The sequence below is a fragment of the Palaemon carinicauda genome, chromosome 42, assembly GCF_036898095.1.
Source record: "Palaemon carinicauda isolate YSFRI2023 chromosome 42, ASM3689809v2, whole genome shotgun sequence".
NCBI classification, from domain to species: Eukaryota; Metazoa; Arthropoda; class Malacostraca; order Decapoda; family Palaemonidae; genus Palaemon; species Palaemon carinicauda.
This window is the reverse complement of record NC_090766.1, coordinates 29,489,465-29,511,637: the sequence shown is the minus strand read 5'-3', so window position 1 is coordinate 29,511,637 and position 22,173 is coordinate 29,489,465. Positions and strand designations below refer to the sequence as shown.

The window sequence follows — 22,173 nt, the reverse complement described above, 5'->3', positions numbered from 1 at the left end:
ACTGAAGGAGACTTATTGTGCATGCTTGGTTTCTATGCATTTACAATGACGTACTATCTATCGGGCAGTTTTTTAAACCAGTTAACAGCTTACAATTACTTCATAAGTTCCCGGATGTTGTTCTACAACAGCCATTTTTTTCCACCTTCCCCTTCAATTTCAACTTGACCACCATCATGTAAAGATGTCTCCAAAAGGGAACTTATGGGAAGTACATAAATTTATTTCAAAATTTAGCGTAATTTAATTTGTGTCGGCAATTGATTATGATGGGAATGCTCTCCGTTCAGTGTAAAGCTATTATTACTCTTGTGGAATTAAAAAATAACAGCAAAATACTGTAATGCCTCAAAGGTCTGATGCTGACATAATTTATAGGGAAGACTACCTCAATTTCTACTGCAAAGCTTCTGTTAAGATTGCCAAGACAAAGAAAAAAAAAAGTCAATCATAAGGCAAGGAATTATTTGTGGTTTGCTTTTTCATAATGTAAGGATTTATTTGATTTACTTTTAGTTTGTGACCTGGGAAGGGGGGTGTCTTGGGGGCTTGCCCCCGAGCTAGGGGTTGTGACCTGGGAACTACTAGGTTAGGTTGGGTGGTTTTGTTAGGTTCTGTATCCTCTCACTAATCTCAAATCGTTAAGTAATCACGTTTTGGCCTGTTTTCAGCCACTTGCATGAACCATATATTTTTCCAGCTAGTTATCTTATGCCTATTTTGCATTTATGGTAATTATTATTGCTGCAAATAACTTGTTTATGACATTCCACCATCCAAAAAACCCCAGTTTCCCATGGGTGTTCTCCATAATTGTCTCTGTAAGGGGGTCCAGAAACTCATGAATGGGTGGTTTGCCCCTATAATCATGGTTAGAAATACATAAAACACAAGATAGCAAGTAGGAAAAATATTTGGTTCATTTTGGCTAGAAATTAAAGTATCATATATTTACTGATTTGATTTACACTAAATTTTGAAATAGCTTGTACTTCCCTCTTTGAGACTTTTTTTTTTTTAATAGTAGTGAAGTTGAAACTGAAGGAGAGGATGAGAAAAAAGTCTGTTGTAGAACACCATCTGGGAACTAGTGCATAAATATTTACAAGCTTGTAATTGGTTGAAAAAAGCTAGTTATTGATTACGTCGTGCAAAAAAACTAAAACTGCTTACACAAGTGAACGCAAGTAGAATGCCAATAACTCTCCATCAGTCTGCCCAAAGTAAACAAGAGTGAGAAATGCACATTTAATTAAACTGTGTGCCAGCACTCATCCATTTCATGTAGCGAATTTCAGTTTCGCTAACAATTAATGTATCCTTTATCAACCCGGAAAACGCACAAACTATAATGAATGTGGAGTTTAGTGTGTTCAATGATTGTAAAGTTACGTAGAAAATTTTCATTTTACAGAGTTTTTCCAATAGTGACAGTTTCTGTTGCGAGTATGAAATGTTGGAAGTGTTGATGATACCTTAAATGGAAACTCCTTCATTCTAATTACAGTATATCAAGACTGTTTAATAATTGTTTCACCTGAAAGCCATAAGGTTGAGGAGGTTTTGGGTGCAACTCAAAGTATGTTGAGTGCCTTACAAGGCTTGCAGTCTGAAATGCTAAAGAATTAGGGAGTCTTTGTAATCAAAACCATTACCGAATGATAGAAGGCATTTGGTAAAGGTCTAGAGGAACTCTCCAGCATCAACAAGGAGACTTGAGATATGTGAGGTTCTAAATGCTCCTGTGGACAATCTAATACTAGCATGATGTATTGAATCTAATATCTTTAACCGGCTTGGGGTAGCCGAGGAGTATATTTCACATCCGTAACTAATTTTGGAAAAAATCAAGGCCTTGTATAATTTAAAAATAGTATTGCGGTCTGCCCCCCTTGATGTATGGGACAATAGTTTTAAAATATTCAGAGCCTCAAGACATTTAGCTTTTAATGCTTTTAAGTGAGAAACCATGTAAGCCTACAATCAAATATCAAACCTAAAAATTTAGCTTCACTTACACATGGGATCTATTGACCTTTAATGTATATATCCGGGTCTGGATGTACTCCCCGGCTACGGCAGAAATGTACAATAGTAGTTTTACTTGTTGAGAACTCAAATCCATTCATATCTGCCCACTGGATAATTTTGTAAATACAGTAGTTGTATTTTTTCTCAACCATTGCCATTCTAGCTCCAGCAAATGATATTGAGAGATCATCCGCAAATAATGTTGAGAAAATATCACTGGGAATGACTGAGGATATCCCATTAATTGCCAGTGCAAACAGGGTTACACTCCGCACACTACCATTAGGAACTCCTCCTTCCTGACATTTACTCTCTGATAGAGCTTCCCCCACTCTCACTTGAAAAACTCTTATGTGAAAGGAATGACTGAATAAATAGTGAGAAAATGTCTACAGTCACACCAGTTCTGAAAAATGCTCAGGATTACCAGGAATTAAGTTCATATAGACCTATTTTGAATCTATCCTTTGTTTCAAAAGTGCTTGAATACGTAATTCTTGAACAACTACTCAGTCACTTGGAAGTAATAGAAGCTTTGCCTGACAACCAATCTGCTCACAGAAAACTATACTTAACGGAGTCAGCCATCTGCTCATTTGCAAAAGATATGCTGGAAATGATGGATGAAAATAAATGTTGTATTTAAATATTGGTCAATCTTAGTGTTGATTTTGATCCAGTTGTGCATGAACTGCTACCAAATGATCTATGGTGCATCAGTGTTGAAGATCAAGCTTTCGAATACCTAAAAGACTTCTTGGTTGGTAGAAATTACTTTGTGCAAATGGGAAACTATTCATCAAATGAACCTATAAAGAGGGGTACCCCAGGGGAATGTACTTAGCCCAATCTTATTCTGCATCTATACTATTGGTCTATCGAAAATACTACAAAGGCATGGTGTAAAGTTCAAACTATTTTCAGATGACACAATTTTACTTCTTCATAAATGATATAGATGACACTACTGGAACTTTAAACCAAATCCTTGATAGTGTTAGAGAATGGATGACAATTGAATAACTAATATTAAAGAGAACAAAATTGAGTTCATGGTGGTGGATAAGAGAAACCGCGTGAGAAGCTTGGTGTGATATTCAAATGAACATAAATAATGACTTTGTGCCGATATCAAGTAAAGTTTGAGATCTAGGTCTATTTTTTGACCGTAACTTCTCTCAATGCCCAAATAAATAATGTAAAAACTACTGGTTATCATCTAAGAAATACTGCTTTTATAAAAAAGTATGTGGACGAAAATTCTGTAAACAAACGTGATAAACTGTGTTATTACCAGGATTGACTACTGCAAATCTTATCTATTACAATTTACCAAAAGTACAACTTAACAAATTACAAAACATAATACAGAGGAGCAAGACTGATAAAAGGTGTCCCACCCAGAGAAAGGATCACCCCTATACTAATCGATTTACACTGGCTGCCGATTAAAGCGAGAATTGACTTTAAAATATGTACAATAACCCACCAAGTTATCAGAACCGGTCGTCCAAAATACTTAACAGAATTGCTACATATTGCACAGCAAACAAATCGTGTCGACACGAGGGTAGTTAGATGGCTTCAAACTGTTCGAACGAACAGTACATTCATAATCAAGGTCTAGACATTCCTCGTCTAGAGGTAGAGGTAGGGGTTTGCGCAGTCCATCAGCGCGTAGCCCCTCAACCCGTCCCTCTAAACGACCTCGGACCGAACCTGATCATGAAACTGACTATCCCTTAAACAGGCGTCCATCTAAACCTCTAGTGCCTTTTACCGCCGGAGGTGTTATGGCAAACTGTTCGCTTATGCAACGTTCGGAAGCGCGTCTAGATGTGACGCGTTCTCTAACGCTTAGTGTTGCGTAGGTGCTTCTTTGCTACAGGAGGAATGGGCCATACCTTCCTCTTCCAGTACGGCTCCTAGTGCTCCCATTGCGAGAACTTCTGCTTGTGAATCGTGACTGTTGTCGTGATTTTGCGCTCGAATCTTGCGAATTTGCGTGCATATCAGCAATTTCCATGAGCAGAGGTTTCGGAACCGCGAGCAAGTGTAGTACCAACACCTCTGCCTCCGGCTTCTACCACCTCCAGCGGCAGGCCTACACCCTTTCCAGAGGGTTTCAAGGAGCCTCCTAATAGGTTCGCCAATGCTCTTGATAGCCTGGATCGTCCTTCTTGTCCGTCGAAGGACCATGTTTTGCTGCCGCAAAGACGCTCCCCTACGTCTACGCAGGCTCCCTCTAGGGGCCGTTCTCCTCGTGGACCTTCAAGGGAAGCCCTTGGCTTGCTTAAAGGTTCTGAGCTTCCTGCATGGGTAACCACCTTCCTTTCTACCCTGTAAAAGTCTTTGCATGTGGCTCCTCCACCAGCACAGCTTGCGACAGCTCCAGTCAGAGCTACTCCAAGGAGTCTTCTTTGAGTTAAGTTTCTTGGGAGTCTCAACCCTAGAAGGAGACCAACGTCGGACCAGGCACGGAGATTACTTTCATCTCCATCTCGTGCCTAGGGTCCTCCTCCTGACTTTGCAATAACCGCTACATATGGTTATTGGTTTTCTACCAGTTTGTCTATTTCTCTCTGACTCTATAGGTTAGTTCCCACTCCCAGGTCTTTTGTAATTGAGGTTATTAACTTATTGTTATAGCCCTAGGGTTGCTATAGACTTTTGCTCGTTAATCGATACTTCGATTTCTTAAATTATAAAGTTTACCTCTACCGTTCCCTTCTAATTGGCCATTTCTCTGCGGAGATATAGGAGCGACAGTTCTTTCTATGAGCTCTTCCTCCCCCCCCCTTTCCCCTATTTGGGCCTATAGCAACGGACTTTTAGGAGGCTACTTTTTCCAATCTCAAGTTCTTCAATAGGGGAATGGACATTTCGTACGTTATCTCCTTTCTCACCAATTGCATTTACACACTATTTGGGGATTACCATTCCCTCAATTGTTAACATGGAATGTTAATAACCCATTTCTTTCAGTATTTGGTGACTGTTGGAGGATATAGTACGTATTTAAACCCTTTTCTCCTTACAGGCGGTGCCTATGACGGAGGCGCACTGTTGAGTGCAGATTTGCGTCAGGGCTGTGAGGCATCCTTGTGGTCTCTATACTTGCCACGCACATACAAAGTGTCTGAGAATGAAAGGTCCAGTATCGTACTGGAACCCTCAGGATTTACTTCACTCCAGATGGGTCTCGAAGGATACCTCTGATGTCAACCGCATGTTCTTCCTGCTGTCCCTTTGCATTCGGGTAAGAGGTTGATCTAAGTGATCTTATCAAAGATTCAGTGATGTCTTCCACTTTCGACCCCACTTTGACAACTGCCTTCAGATTACTTCTTTTGTGATGGGGGCTGTTCCTGCCCTTTTTTCCTCCCATCATCATCTGCTGGGCTCCTGGGGCCCCTATGTTCCAGAGTAGCTTGGGTACTACAAAGAATCTTGTACTTATGGCTAACACGAATGCTTTCATGGAAGGGAATTAGTAATACCAAATGGTGATGTTCAAGGCCTCATGTGAAGACATCCAGGCTTTGAAGAAGCAAGAGGAGTAGACTTGGTATGAGGTCTTGCCCTCTTAACCACCTTATTGCACGCGGCAATGTTGATGGCAGGGTGTCAATATGCATAAGCCTCTCCCAGCTTTGGAAGAGTACACACCAGTCTTGCCTGTCTTACCACATGATGCCGTCCACTGGACCAATGTCCAGTTTACTTTTGCTGAGAGTAAACTGGATAAAGATGTGGCCGCCCGCCAATTTCTAGAGAAGCTGCCCAGGATTCCTGAACACCTTCTTAAGGCTGAGTCATGGGTCAGACAATGGTTGTCAGTGTCGGTATCTCTGTAGTGCTTCATGGAGTTGATGATCGGGAATTTTGCAGTTGCCTCTCTTTCCTTGTGAAACTCATTTCGCCACCTTTATGATAGTCCTTTATGCTTCTTTTCTGGCCTGTCGAGCCTGCAGAGAGCATATACTAGACACGTTTCTCGCCTCTAGCATCTGGGGAAATGACCAGTTTCCTTCGAAGATAGCAAAGGAAGTTACAGATAAGGCTGTCGGAGAAATTAGAGACTTTTCTAGTAGTGGGGGATCTCATTGAAGAGGTAGTTCTCCCTTGGGAGAGGCGCCAACGCAAGAGGTCTCGCAAACTTACTTATCATCGTAAGTCGTTTGTTCTTTCCTATGCCGCTATCCCTCACTGTACGCTGTGCCCTAATAAGTGGTGTCACAGTCCCCGGGCTTCCGCAATTTGCATGAGTAAGGGTCGTCTTCCGCGGGCGTCTTGACAGTGGAGGCAAGTCCAGGGGTCTTGGACTTGGAAACGTCAGTGGAAGAAGAGGTTCACGTCCTCAGTACAATTAATGAAGGTCTCCTGTTAGGGGGACAGCTAGCCTTGTTCAAGGATTGTGGGTTCTTCAGTCCTGGGACACAGCGTCGGTTCCAACGGCTTTGGTTGGAAGTGGTAACAAAGGCCACCACAGCTTGGGAGATTCATCCAGAGACACCTTATCTGAAACAGTATGTATAAGACCTCTTGAAGAGGGGAGTTCTCCGCTGCGTGAGATCTGAGATTTCAAGGTAGTCTATTTTGCGTTCCAAAAAGGTTTCGAGCATACCTCAAACTATTCTAGTCTTGTCCTGTCTAAACCTGTTCATTCAGTGTGACAGGTTCTGGTTGTTGACTATTTCGCAGATACGGGCCTTACCACCCCTGGAGGCTTTCACTGTCTCTATATAGATCTTACCGATGTCTTTGTATCGTTCGATAGGTCAACACTTCTCCCCCTGCCCCCGGAGAAGAGCCTCTGGTGGCATGGTTGGAAGCGACCTGTCCTTTCATTAGAAGGGGCTAGGGTTTGATCCCAAGTATGAGGTAGATCAATTTATTTCTCTTTGAGTACGATATTGTGTTGGTATTTATCCATATTGACTCATTAGGGGTAATTTGAATGAATTGCTATCAATCGTGTCACCTGGTGGGCCGGGAAGTCGGGGAAACCTCCCTGGTTAGAGACTGATGTTTCGCCAGGTAAATCCTGAACTGCAGTTAACAGTTAGGTTCTGACTTCTTTATTATATAATTCTTATTATCTAGAAGAGGATACATTTTCAAAGCTATGCCATTAGGGCTCAACATAGCTCCGAGGATTTTCTCGAAGTTTACCGACGCGTTCGTCAACAACTTCAAGAGAAAGACCTTTAAGTAGAGGCGTACCTGGTCGACTGGCTAGTGTAACTTCCCTCGGCACAGAGTGCTCGGAAGCAGCCCATCGAGTTATATGGTTCCTCTGGTCTCTTGGATTTCAGATTAACTAAGAATTCGAAACTGGCTCCAGCTCAAGACTTCCAGTGGTTGGAGATTTGTTGGGACCTTAGGTCTCGCTTCCGATCTATTCCTCCCTCCAGGTGAAAGGAAATAGAGACTCCAGTCAAGTCCCTGATCAAGTCGGGGATGATAACCAGGTGACGCCAGGAAGGGGTTCGAGGATCTTTACAATTCACGAACCTTATCCTCAATGTACGACTCTAACAGAGTTTTGGGAAGGAGAGCCTCCAAAGCTCTTCCCGACCATCAGAAGCAGACTCCAGTTTTACTGCACAAGCAACTAAAACCGTGGTCCACTGCCAAAAGTCTTTCACAGACAGTGCCGTTGCGCTTTCCTCCTCCAGTAGTGGCACATTGTGCAGATGCCTCGTTGGATGGTTGGGGGGGGGGGTCATAACTCGCCCAAGAAAGTGTAAGGCTGTTGGTCTCAGAAATTTTAACAATACCACATCAATATTCTGGAATCCATGGCCGGCTTCTTGTCCCTCAAGAAATTATACCCGAAGGAGAACATTCATATCATTCATATCCATCTAAACCTCGACAACACTGTTATAATCTATTGCATCAACAGACAAGGGTCGAGGTCTCCTCAGTTAAACCACGTAATGATAGCCGTCTTTACGTTGGCTCAAAAGAAAGGTTGGCACTTGTCAATATCTCCCCTTCAGTGGGATTGAGTCTCTGGCCTTAAAGTGGATCTGTTTGCGATGAGTCTCAACATACTTCCTGCTAGGTAGCACCGACAGTAGTTCAAGCAGCAGTGGGCATAGATGCAATGTCCCTGGATGGGAATTGTTGGACAACAATTTACCTGTTAAAACTGCTCAACCTCCTCGTGAAGGTTTCGGACAGGCTTGGATTTTTCAAGGGATGGCGGCTCTGGTGGCTCCTCGGTAGCCATAGAGTAACTTTTTTCCCATTGTCACGGATTTGTACCCCAACTTGGTGCCGTGACCATCCTGATTCTGTCTCAGGATAGACAGAGAAAAATTGTTTATGCTTCATCATGAAAAACGAACAATCTTCATCTCCTGATTTGTTTCGCCCTAGTCCTGGGAATGAAGTTTAAAATTCAACGTGATAAGTGGGTTTTTGTGGAAATTAATCTTCTAATACCATGACTTGGTATGAAACGTCATGGACGAAATGGGTCTAATATGTCAGACAAATCCAGGGTCGATTTCTTTGGATTTTTGTTTAGGTTTCCAGCTTACTTTGCATGTTTGAGGTCTAGCTTCCTCCATGTTTTCGTCGTACCCTTAGTCCCTCGCTGGACCTATACTATACGCCTTTGATGTCGACTTTACCTCTGATTTCTTCAACACAGTTACGAAGTTTTGTGCAAGGCTAAGGCTGTCGGCTCCACCGAAGCTTATCTCTTGTCTTTGGACTAAGTTTTGCAATTTGCTTTGGACATAGGCAATCAAAAGGCTTCTATTCCTGATCCCACTCACAAAGTCATCTTCTTAATTGGGAAGGCTTCCGGTGCTCGGGTTAGTGACATCGTGAAGATTTCTAGAGACGAGAACCACATTGAATTTGTGGATAATGGTGAGGTTAATTTATACCCTGATCCCACTTTTCTGGCTAAGAATGAACTTCCTTTTAAACTTTGTGGTCTATAGAAAAAAGTTCCCCTACCTAGTGATCCTCTCCTGTCTCCAATGCATTGTCCAAGTGTTTTTGCTGAGAACAGTGCAGTTTAAGGGTGGTCTTTTGTTTCAAAATGATAGTGTGGTCTGATTTGTCTCTGAATCAGTTAAGAACTAAGATTACTTACTTCATACGAAGAGCGGACCCGCCTTGTAAGACATCGTGTCTCTACCCTAGGGATGTGGCTTCCTCCTTGAACTTTTTCCAGTATATGTTCTTAGAGGGACTGCAGGTATATACTGGTCGGAAGTCCACTTGGGTTTTCTTCAGGCATTATATGAAGCAATTGGAGGAGACACGCCAGTTTGTGGTGGCTGTGGGAAGTGTTATCAAACCCGCTGCTACGATGTAGCCCACAATACGTCCTAGGGCACTCCTTCAGCTTGTTATTGGCAATGAGTAAACAGTAGTTTTTGCTTAAAGGAAACAATGCACTTCATCATTTCCTTTTCAGATTCACTGGTGTCTTTCTGACGCTGTGTGTGTTCCTTCAGTGCTACAGCTTAAATGTCTCAATGGTAGTTTAGCTATATCTCATTTGGTTTGGGTGATTACTCCTTTTTGTACAAACGTGATCATGTGACTCTTGATCAGGTTTACCTTGTCGTAAGTTTCCTATGGTTCCTTGTGTCATGACTTGTCCCCTAATGTTACCTTATGTATGGGTATGGACGGTATGCATTTGCTTTGTACAATAATTTCCCATATGCGGTTAATGATGGTTGCTTGTTAACCTTGGCACTGATTATTGTGAGTAAAAGGCTGTGGATTGTTACATGCCTTTTATTTTTACGCTCTACTATTATAATTAAATTACTGTAGCGGCATTAACTTTCGTGTACCTTCTCATTATTATCTTTCCTGACCATAATTGGATTTAATCTCTTGGCGGGTTTTTGGATCCATACGCCTCACCTGTGATGCCTCCTTTAGTTAAGGGTTCCTTAGTTCCTGAAACAAGAATCAGGTGATTTTCCAATTGCGGAGGGCGGTCCTTTGCTCCTCATTACCTCTTTCTCGGACCATCATGCTGGTCATTTCTGCCTCCAAACTGTTCTGGGACACTGCTGTATATAGTTGAGTGATACCTATACCTTGACGGAGTCATCCTATAAGTGCATTTTGGTATTGGGACCTCTTAGAGGCTTCCTACCGAGGCATAGGTAATTCTCTGGCACACTTCCATCTGGATGACATGGCTCGAGCCCCAAAAAACTGATTTTGACGTATGAAAAATCCATTTTTGGGGGAGATAGCCCTGTCGTCTTGATGGCCCACCCGTTACTTGGTCCCTCCCTGATGCCTCATCGGATGCCTCTTCTCACGGTAGTTGCGCTGCTGTGTGGAATGAGTTTATCAGAGAAGAGTAGTACTATGAAGGGAGAGGATATGTAATGGCTCCTCATGTATCCTCCTCCTTAGATTCCTAGACTGGGTTAAGTCTGTTTGGGGTGCAGATATCTATGGTTATCTAGGAATACGTTCCTGATTATAGACGATATCTTAGGATAGTCATTTCGGGGGTTAGAACCCCGTGATACCTGACGGTAATTCTCTTGTAATATCACTCGCAGAAATATACAGTAGGAAGCTGCCCGAAGGAACTTTCATCAGGACGACATGGCTCTCTCCACCAAAATGATTTTTCCTACGTCAAAAACCGTTTTGTTGTGTGACTTAGTTTCTAATCTTTTAAAATCCCCTAATGTACTTTGGTGTAAGTTATTTTAATTTGTGCTAAAGCATTACTCTTGCTACCAAAAGTTTATTTTTTACTCCTGACTTTACTGTATAAATTATTAATCTTGCATGGATGCATACACGAGAGTAATTTTTACAAGATGCTAATGTAAGCAGTGGATGTTAATGTAAGCAGTGAATTGTGGAATTTTAATTTTTTTTTTTATTGTTCCAGTTCTGGGAAATCATAAGTGATGAACATGGCATTCAACCAACCGGAGAATACACTGCGGGTGGTGACAAAGACCTCATGGATCTCCAATTAGAGAGGATTAGTGTTTATTATAACGAAGGAAACCAGGGCAAATATGTTCCCAGAGCCATTTTGGTTGACCTGGAGCCAGGTACTATGGACAGTGTAAGAGCTGGTCCCCATGGACAGTTATTCAAGCCAGATAGCTTTGTATTTGGTAAGTTCTTGTATTGACTTTCCTTAAATGTTAAGTGATCAGTGAAAGTAGAGTAAAGTCTGAGTTTTTATATTTGTAGAAATTCATTACTTTATACCATTTCTTTGCTTATTAAAAAGTTAGTAACAGTCATCAATAACCATGTGCCTTAGGGTTAGTAGTGACAGTCTACTTCACACAGTGATATGTAGGCATTACTAAAGGGTCAATTTAGAATTACATCAATGCCTAGCTTCTCCCATTTTTAGCCAAATTTTCTACATTTGTTCCCATTTTAGTTCTTCCATCCTGCTGTCCAACATTTCTTTACTTATAAATAAATTTTGTTCCAGTACAAAATACAAACCCTTTCGCTATTTATAAGGATTATGCTTTTTGGCGTAAGCTACAAGATTAGCCATAAGACTTTGACCGACGTGTAACTAACCTACCGCTAGTTAGCGAAGGGTAGGAGACTAGGAGTAGGTGGCAACTTCGCTCACACACACCTATGTTGTCTCGTCACTTTTTACTTTGGGTTAGGTGAGAGTAGACGTTAGTTTCTCTGCTCAACTACCTTTTTTTTTTTTTTTTTTCTCTCTCCAGTACTCTCCTTTTGATTTTCTTTTTACCTGAAAGTTTTTATATATATTTAAACATTTGTGTAATATTTTTATTTACTATTATATATAAACATTCTTATATCATTAGAGTATGAGTGTTGCTGTTTTCTTGTCGGCTTAGTGGAGCTTTTCTCGTGTGGCGAAATCATCTCTTACGGTCTCTTCCCCTTTGATGCTGGACAACCCGTAGTCTGGTGGTCCCCTCCGCTTCTCCAAGCACTGTGACCCAGCCTCCGCTGCAGGGAATCATCCTTGTGTTAATGCTCCTCCCTTCAGATGTTACATTAAGCTCATACAGGCCCATTTCGTTTCAATCCTTTGTTTCAAAAGTGCTTGAATACATAATTCTTGAACAACTACTCAGTCACTTGGAAGTAATAGAAGCTTTGTATGACAACCAATCTGCTTACAGAAAACTACTCTACGGGGACAGCCATCTGCTCTTTTGCAAAAGATATGCTGGAAATGATGGATGAAAATAAATGTTGTATTTAAATATTGGTCAATCTTAGTGTTGATTTTGATCCAGTTGTGCATGAACTGCTACCAAATGATCTATGGTGCATCAGTGTTGAAGATCAAGCTTTCGAATACCTAAAAGACTTCTTGGTTGGTAGAAATTACTTTGTGCAAATGGGAAACTATTCATCAAATGAACCTATAAAGAGGGGTACCCCAGGGGAATGTACTTAGCCCAATCTTATTCTGCATCTCTACTATGCTCTTTCGAAAATACTACGAAGGCATGGTGTGAAGTTCAAACTATTTGCGGATGACGCACTTTTATTTCTCCATAAATAATATAGATGACACTACTGAAACTCTAAACTGAATCATTGATAGTGTTAGAGAATGGATGACGATTAAACAACCAAAATCAAATGAGAACAAAACTGAGGAGCAAGACTGATAAAAGGTGTCCCACCTAGAGAAAGGCTTACCCCGATACTAATCGATTTGCACTAGTGCCGATTAAAGCGAGAATATATTTAAGATGTGTACAATAACCCACTAAGTTATCAGAACCGGTCATCCAAAATACTGAAGAGAATTGCTATATATTGCGCAGCTAACAAATCGTGCCAAGAAAAGTTGGATGGTTTGAAACTATTGGAGCCTTGATATGTCTCGGCTCCAGAGCCTTTAAATATGCGGCCCGGAACTACAATAAGCTCCCACGAGACATCCGAATGATTGAAGACAAGGCTTTCAAGAGGAAACTAAAGACTATTCTAAGAGTCTTATAACAGTGACGATTCAACAGTAAATGAACAGTACGTGATATACGTTGAATACTCTGAACAAACAAGATGTAACGACAGTGGAGGTCCTGTAGAGAGAGGGGTTCCCCTGCTGTATTGGACCAGAAAAGCAGCCGTCGAAGTAAGTTTGCTTCCTGTGAGTTCATCATAAGGAAACCTGCTTGTAGCTTACTCAGAGCCTAACTGGTCCGCTGAGGACGCCGCTCTCCTCGTTCTACATTGGCAGCCGACAGAGGGAGTACAACATCAGAATCTTGACGCTAAGCCGCTCGGGGAACACCTTTCCCATCCATGGGTTAGGTTGTTCTCCTGAGTGATTATCACAGCTAATTAATTTTGAATAAAACTTTTATTGTTGTTCCCATACTAACAAACCTAGAGTTGTGGATATTCTTTCAGCTGCAGCTGGAGGTAGCCATTAGACTTTGAATGTGAGGTGGCAACTCTGCCTAACTGCTTAGCTGGTAGGCAGGTGGTGGCTGGGGAGTACCCAGCTGCCTCTATATATACTCTCACAGCTGTGAGTGAAGTCACTTTTTCTTTTGGCTTGGTAGAGATCGGACATGTCTGCTCTCCTCATGACTGTCATTGGACTTATGATTTATGCTTTCTCTTTTCAGGTGTGCGTTTCCTTCTAAGATCGCCTTCATCATTTGAACGTCTCCAGGGTGAGAGGGTGCTGCATGCGAGACCTTCATAATCATCATTGGAGACTGACCCGCACTCTGTGTCCTACGTGTCAAGGGCATCCTTGCGACCAGGGCTCACCCTGAGCAGTGTGTAGCGAGTGGTCTGCTTCCCAATGGAAGAAGTTTGGAAGGCGCAGGAAAGAGTCTAAGCGCAATAGTTCTCCCTTAGGAGCGAGCGGAACACATTCTCCTTCTTGCACCCCCAAATCTCTCTCAAAAAGTCCTTCTCAAGTGCGCTTTCACGAGGGACGAACAAGCAGGAGCGCAAATCGCTGCTTCTAGGCAACCCCAGGTTACTGGGGGTTTGTTGCTTCTAGACGAGCAACTTCTCCTCCAGCAGCTGGCTTGCCTTTCTCCCTTGCAGATTTTTTTCAGGTGTGGTCGTCCTTGGGGATTTCGGGACCCCCTTTGAAGGAGGGGCTGCAATGCCTTCAGCGTGGGGCCACAAGAGAACCCTCTCCAGAGTCGTCGACATCTCGCTCTATGGAATTGTGCGAGGTCCATATGTAGCTTTCCCCTGGTCCTTCTATGCGTGGACATTGTGATCGTTCACGTTCGCCTCTTCAACGACCCCCTGCTGATGACGAACCCCCTCCATCCTGGGACCTTGTCGTCCCTTAATCCTTAATTTTTTTTTTTTTTTTTTTTTTTTTTTTTTCCCACCTTCAGGAACAGTCAGGTTGCAGGTGATGATCTTCAGGGATCAGCGCGCTCTCCACCAGCAGCGCTAAGGGATGAGCATTGCCATTGCTTCGTCCTTCAGGAACTTCTTCCCTTGATCATCGTTTGTGGCAATCGGAAGATCATAATGATCGTAGGTCATCACAATCAGAGCATTCTTCGCCTAGAAGACGCTCACGCTTTAGAGCTTTGTGCTCACGATTCAACGCTCTTCTAGGAGGTGTTCCTCTTCACAAGGACTAGTCTCGCGATCGCATTCTTCACAATTACGAGACAGGTCTAGAGCTAGATTTAAATGCATTCTAGATCACGATGACGGTCTTCACGCCCACAAGGACGACGCTCGGGATCATGAGGGCTATGTTCGCGCTGGCGAGGGTATCGTTCACGAGAATGATGTTCTCGTTCGTGAGGCTGATGCTCACGTTCGTGAGATAGGCACTTCGCGACGTTCATGCTGTTCTTGAACAAGAGCTAGACACTCGTGTTCGTGATCAAGTGTAGACGTTCCTCCTCTAAAGGTAGAGATAGGCGTACGCGCAGTCCATCAGCGCGTGGTCCCTCAACCAGACCTTACAAAGGACCTCGTACCCAACTTGATGAAGAGCGTGACCACTCCTCAGGCAGGCGTCCAGCTAAACCCTCGGTGTCTTTCACGGGCTGGGGAGTCTTAGCTAAGCGTTACCCTACGCGACGCTTGGAGACACGTCCCAATGTGGCTCGTTCTCCTTCAAGAGTAGTCCCTACTCAGAAGCTTCCTTTACTGACTTCGTTGGTCGTAGGTGCTCCTCTGGGGCAGCAGGAAGTAGTTAGACTTTCCTCTTCCTCTGTGGCTTCTAGTGCTCCTGTTGCGAACACTTTTGCTCTTGAAACGTGTACGTGAACTCGTGAAATTCGCAAGTTTGTGCTTGAATCTCGCGATTTCACGAGCAAATCGGCAAACTTCTCAAGCATTTCGCGTGCTGAAGACCAAGCCCCTGCTGATTCATACATAGCCTTTCACACCCATGAAGGCAAAGGAAGTCTTTACGGAGAAGCAGAGGAGACGGATAAGAGGCGTGACTCCACCTCATGCTGACATCATCCATCCTAGGACGAGTAGTACATGGGCTTGCCCAGGGAGATTTCAATCCTCAGGACATGGAGGTAGTGCCTCCGGACCAGCATCTGTTTTCTGTTCCTTGTCTAGAGGAAGAGCCTCCAGCTCCTAAGGCTAAGGTTTATTTCCAAGTCCTCGAAGGTCTCGTAGGTTCCACTTCCTAAGATCGTGGAGGTTCGTACTGTGAGAAGGGAGTCTTGATTCTCAAGACTAAACCGCGGCAAGGGAAGCTAGAGAGGCTGAGGCACAGACGCGGTCCTTAGTGGCCGATCCATCCATGGCTTCAGTTGACGACCTTGACCTACCCCAGGCTCTGGAAGTGTACGACCCCTTAGACTTGGAGGATGAAAATCTTCCAAAGGCTGCCATTCCCAACTATCACTGGGAACAGGAGAGGAAAGAGTCTGAACATACCTTTGGCAGTTCCATACCTGTATAAGGGCCATTAACAGGCTATCTACTCAAGGTTCCATCATCCAGGAAGGGAAGGATATGGTTCTTGACGAGATTTTGAGACACGGAAGCCTTCCCGGTCCAGTGCGGCTTTGCCCTGGTCCAAAGGCCAGACATCTGCCAAGGGGAAGGCTATCTCTCAGATAGCTGGAACTTTCAGTTCCATGAGGGCAGGTTCCTCCTCTCGGTCTCTACCACTTCTTTGTAACATCGGTCTCTACCTCTTCCACCATATCCTGAAGGGAGTTTCCACACACACTCCTCTCTGATGGCCTCACTGTCCGCACTTGAGCTCCTGAACATAGAGAGGGGCACGAAGTATGCCATGCAGGCTGCTTCATGGCTAGATTTATGGTTAAGATCACTAGGATTCATGGTTCGCTTCCAGATCATTAGGATTCATGGTTCGCTTCCAGATCATTAGGATTCATGGTTCGCTTCCAGATCATTAGGATTCATGGTTCGCTTCCAGATCATTAGGATTCATGGTTCGCTTCCATGACTTGTCGAAGGAGTCGGCCAGGAAGAGTGTGTCCAAAAATTCTTTCCTCCATGGGACCATGACATCTCTATCCTATGGTAGACCTTCCTCGGCCTCAGCAAGCATCTTCCTCTAACCATTCAACCGCTAGGTCCTCAGGACCTTTTAAGGTGTCTAAACCAACCGTATTGCGAGGACTGTTTAGTACCTTTAACAGTGAGGTATTTGTTGACCGAATGCCCTAATTATATTATAATAACTTGAGAAATGGATATCTGTTTGAGGATCGAGGTGAGGATGGCAGGTTCATCCTTGCCAAGATTCTTGAACGTGTCCTACTATGCGAGCGGCATTTTTAGATTTATTTCAGAAGCAGGTCTTCTGAAAACTATAACTATTATAATGACATCTTAACTTTTATGGTTTTAATTGAATTATTTTATTTTTCATATATAATAAATGCTATCGGAATCAATGACCTTAGATGTCAGGATGCCAGAAAACTTGAAATCAATTAAGGTGTCTAAGCAGCCCTTTCAGTCCAAGGGACTGAAGGGGTCAAAGTCCTTCAGGGGAAAGCAGGGAGGTAAGGGAGATGGCCACACTCCTACTAGGAATGACAGCCCTCAACACCTACCACCTGTGGGAGGATGCCTATAGCGCCGCTGGCAGAGGTAGCAGCTTCACAAGACAGATCCCTGGACGGTTGATGTGATCGCCCTAGGGTATCGCATCCCGTTCACTCAATCTCTCCCTCCTCTGAGTCGGGATCCAGTGCATCTCGGCTTCTATGCAAAGGGAACCGCAAAGGAGCTGGCCCTCAGGGCCTAAGTCCAGACCATGCTGCAGAAGGGTGGTCTCTAAGAGATATTGGATGGGTCTCCAGGGTTTCACTGTCGGAATTTTCTGGTGAAAAAGACGACACAAAGAGACCAGCCCAACTTTAAAGCTAGCACATGTAAACTATTCAGGGATAAACCTTTTGTATAGAATTTCTAATAAAAAAATGAAAATGATTAAAAGAAGTTCATATATACATTGTTTTAATTAATATTTGATATGTAATATATAATGCTGATGAAAAATATACATATGCATTACAGTTAAGAGAAAATTTTCTCACTCAATGAAAAAATGGGATTTGACATTGGATTATTTTTATTTAATTATATATGTATGCTTTAATAATTTTCCATTAGAAGATTTGTTACTTCAATGAAGAAAAATTAATAAATTAGAATGTAATTATCACTAACTTGTTTAACACATTTATTTGTTTCATGCGTAAATACAAACCCTCTGCTATTTATAGGGGTATACTTTCGGCATAGCTGAAAGACGAGCCATGATAATTTTAGTGGGGGATAATTACCCCATCCGCTAGTTAGTGGATGGGGCGTGGGGTAGACTGGCTACCCCGCTCACTCACACCTCTCGGCTGAGTAACCTCTTTACTTTTTGGCTCGGTAGAGGATGGACATGCTGCCGTTCTCTCCCGCAAAGACTTGCCTTGATTGTTTTATGTTTTTGTATTCTCTTGTGTTTTCATTTATATGCGTGTATATATATATATAAATGGAAATATACTTTCATGTTGTTAGATACATGTAACTTTAATTACTGTTGACAACATATCCAGTGTAAGGGAGTTGTCATTGTGTTGATACTACTCCCCTACATTGCTGCCCCCCCCCTGCGTTGATGGTTGGCAGGTTCTCAACACTCCCGTGTGTTTGTTTCATTACTTGAGTTAAAGTTATAACAGTTCAGCTCCCTTTCGAGGAATTATCTTACAGGGAAGGTGACTTATTCCTCGAAAATAGTTCATGTTGTGCAGCGGAGCATGAATTGTAATTAATCACAATTTTTATTTTCTTTTCTACCGATAGCAGCGACGTAGAACACAAGGCCGATGCGGCCGCCCTGTTCATTATCCTGCGCTTCATATGGTAGCTCGTGAGCTGCCTACGTTTTGAGGTAGCACTCGTTGTCAACCTACAACTTGATGGCTTGTTGATGGGAAACAGTGCTGCCAAGAGGTTCGCCTCCAAGGGTTGGAGAACCTTCCCTTACGAGGGAGCGCTAAATTGCGCATGTGACAGATTACTAATTACTTGACTGGTGGCAACTGAAATTACTTCCTTAATTTGGATAATCTTGAGACAAAAACTGACAAACGTTTTAACTTTTTACTACTAATACGATGTGTGACATAAAAACAAATATTTTGACACAAATTTCCCATATCAATGTAAGTAGTTTACACTTTCTTCATAATTTTACCAAGTACATACTCAAAAGAACCTCAAAAACCTTCATTTATTAAGTCTTAACACATTTTATAAAGTTCCTACATTTCAATTGTGACTGAAATATTTCTTTTCTCCATTTAGATAACTATAATCGTCAATACAGAAATATTTCAACATGTGACTCTACTTCTTTTCCATTAAAGGGATTTGACATAGGAAAAATCTATTTTGGGTGAGATAGCCATGTCGTCCTGATGGAAGTTCCCTTCGGCTGCTTCTTACTGTATAATATTTCTGCGAGTGATATTAAGAGAGAATTACTGTCTGGTATCAAGGGGTTCCAACCCCCGGAACGACTATCTGTAGATATTGTGTATAATCAGGGACGAATCCCAAGATAACCATAGATATCTGCACCCCCAATAGACTTTACCCAGTGTAATCCACCAAGGGGAAGGATAAGTGAGGTGCCGTTACATATTCTATCTATTTCGGTGCTCCCATACTTCAATGGTGCTTCATTCCATGTCGCGGCGGAACTACTGTGGAAAAGAAGCTTCCTACGAGGAATTGTGAAGGGAGGGACGCAGTCACAGGTGGGCCATCAGGACGACATGGCTATCTCGCCCAAAAATTATTTTTCCTACGTCAAAATCCCTTCTTTAGGCTTGAGCCATGTCTTCCTGATGGAAGTGTGCCAGAGAGTTACCTATTACTCTGCAGGAGGCCTCAAATAAAGGTTCCCAAATCAAAAAATGTTAACCGGATTACAACGAAAAAGCATAGGTATCAATCTCCACATATATTCCTGAACCATAATAAAACTGTATTTGAACAGTAGGATGGCCTATTATTATTACTTGGCTAAGCTACAACCCTAGTTGGAAAAGCAAGATGCTATAAGCGCAGGGGCCCTGACAGGAAAAATAGATCCGGTTTGGACCATCACCTTCCACTATGGGGGAGACATCCAATATTAATTATGAGATGTCAAACAACTTAAACTGTAGTAAGCTCAGTGAGTAAAATGTATGGAACAAAATACCAAACATAAATAATTTTTTAGCATGTTCAGGAAGATAAAAAATAAAAATGGCACACTTAATTTTATTGCCACTAAAATGAAATTAGGGCTTCAAATAAAAGGCATGCATCAATTTAGTCTTTTATTATAAAAATTAGAACAAAGAATTATTACAATTAAAATAAGCATGGAGATCATGTTTTTTACCCAACCATAAATCACCAATATATTTGTACACAAGGTGTCATGAGGGAAAAATTTATTTAACCTGTCATAAAACACTGGAAGGAGAGTATGACAAAAATAAAATAGAATAAGATAAATGATAAATATATGGTCTTATAACTAAACACACAATTTGAACTATAGTTTAATAGATACTAAAATAGGTATACTATAAAAAATTAGGTACATATGTCATTCAGGGATACAATAATGATTCCTGAAAATCAAGAAATTTTTTGTTAATCATGAAACAAAAGCCTACAGTTTACATTAGCTGGAAGAATGCCCAGGGACGCACTTGAGGGCTACGTCGCTGCAGCAGGTTTGATAACGCTACCCGCGGCCACCACAAGTGACATTTCTTCCAATTGTTTCATACAATGCTTGAAGAACACCCTGTTGGACTTAAACCAGTATAAGCCTGTAGACCCTCAAAGGATATGTACTGAAAGAAGCTCAATGAGGAATCTACTTTCCTAGGGTCATGACCCAATGGCATACTAGCCGGGTCTGCTCTTCTTACAAAATATGCCATCTTTGCTCTCACTTGTTTCAGAGACAAATCTGATCCAACTGTTTCACCTTTAAATGACTGACCACCTTTAAAATGCTCTGTTCTCAAAAGATAAGCCTTTAAACACTGCACTGAACACAGGGTGGGATCACTTACATGGGGAACTATTTTCCACGGTCCCCATCGTTTAGAGGGAAGCTAATTTTTAGCCAGAAAAGTAGGATCAGGATATGTTAACTTCACCATTATCCGTAAATTCAATGTGACCCTAGTCTCTAGAGAGCCACAATCTCACTGACATGAGCACCAGAAGCCATAGTAATTAGAAAAATCACTTTTCGAGTCGGATCACGCATAGACGCAGGTTGATTGTCAATTTTCAAAGCAAATTGTAACACTATCCAATGACCAGGAGATAGGTTTCGGCAGAGCAGACGGTCTTAATCTTGCACAAGCTTTCGGAATCTTATTGAAGTGGTCCGAGCTGAAATCTACATCAAAAGCATATAAAATGGGTCTAGCATGGGCTGACTTGTATGACGATATTGTGGAGGATGCTAGACCTTGTGTGTATAAGTCGATCAAAAATCCATAGTAATAGAATCTGGATTAGTGTCCTTAACGTATTTAACCCATTTCTTCCACGATGTTTTATACCAAGTCAAAGTAGTGGAAGTTTTATAATTTTCTGCAAACCCCAACTTGTCACATTGAATTTTGAACCTCTTTTCCATCGCCAGTGCGAAAAAACATTGATGAAGGTTGTTAGTTTTCCATGATGAAGCGTAGACAATCTTCCTCTGTACTTCTGGGACCGACTCGGGTTGGACAACGGCACCAACTTGGGGTTCATTTCCATCACCATGGGGTACCAATTGCTCTTCGGCCACAGAGGAGCAACCAGGGCTGCTGTCCCTTTGAACGATCGAAGTTTGTCAAAAACCTTCATGAGAAGATTGAAGGGTGGAAACAGGTACATCCTCTCCCACTGATTCTAATCCAGCTTCATTGCATCCATGCTCACTGCTGCCAGATCCATATTTGGTGTTACATAGCAGGGAAGTTTCTTGTTGAGACGTTGCAAACAGATCCACTTGAAGACCATGGACTTGACCCTGCACGAAAGTGAATGATTTTCCGTCTAGAGACCATTCCGTCTCAAGAGGGTGTGTTCGAGATAGGGAGTCCACCATCACATTCCGTACTCTGTGAAGGTGAGATGCTGACAGATGCCACCTTTTCCTCTGAGCCAACGTAAAGATGGCAAACATTACACGATTTATTTGAGAAGACCTTGACCTGTGCCTGTTGATGCACTGGACTATTACTTTGCTGTCGAGGACTAAGCGAATGTGAATGTTTTTCTTCAATTTAACATTTTGAGGGACAAGAAGACTGCTATGGCCTCCAGAATATTTGTGGAATTGCTGAAATTTCTACGACCAACCTCCTTGCACTTTCTTGAGTGGGGTATGACCCCCCCCAACCGTCCAATGAGGCGTCCGTATGAAGACTCGCTACCGAAGGAGGAAAGCGCAATGGTATTGTTTGTGATGAAAAACTTGGCCGTAGACCACAGTCGAAGTTGCCTTCGGAGTAACACTGGAGTCTTCTTCTAATGGTCGCGGAGAGCTGTAGAGGCGCTCGGTTTCCAAACTTGCTTTTTTTGAGTCTTACTTTAAGGACAGTGTTCGTTACTGAGGCATATTGCAAAGAG

The 22,173-nt window shown here is 42.4% G+C and overlaps 1 protein-coding gene across 1 annotated transcript in view; it reads left to right on the top strand.

Annotated features, from left to right (window-relative positions):
* Positions 1 to 22,173, top strand: part of LOC137632951 (tubulin beta-2 chain) — a 46,466-nt gene that overhangs the window by 5,278 nt on the left and 19,015 nt on the right. The window contains exon 2 of the mRNA XM_068365076.1: positions 10,940 to 11,174. Within this exon, the coding sequence (XP_068221177.1) occupies positions 10,940 to 11,174 (235 nt within the window). The remainder of the gene's footprint in view (positions 1 to 10,939; positions 11,175 to 22,173) is intronic.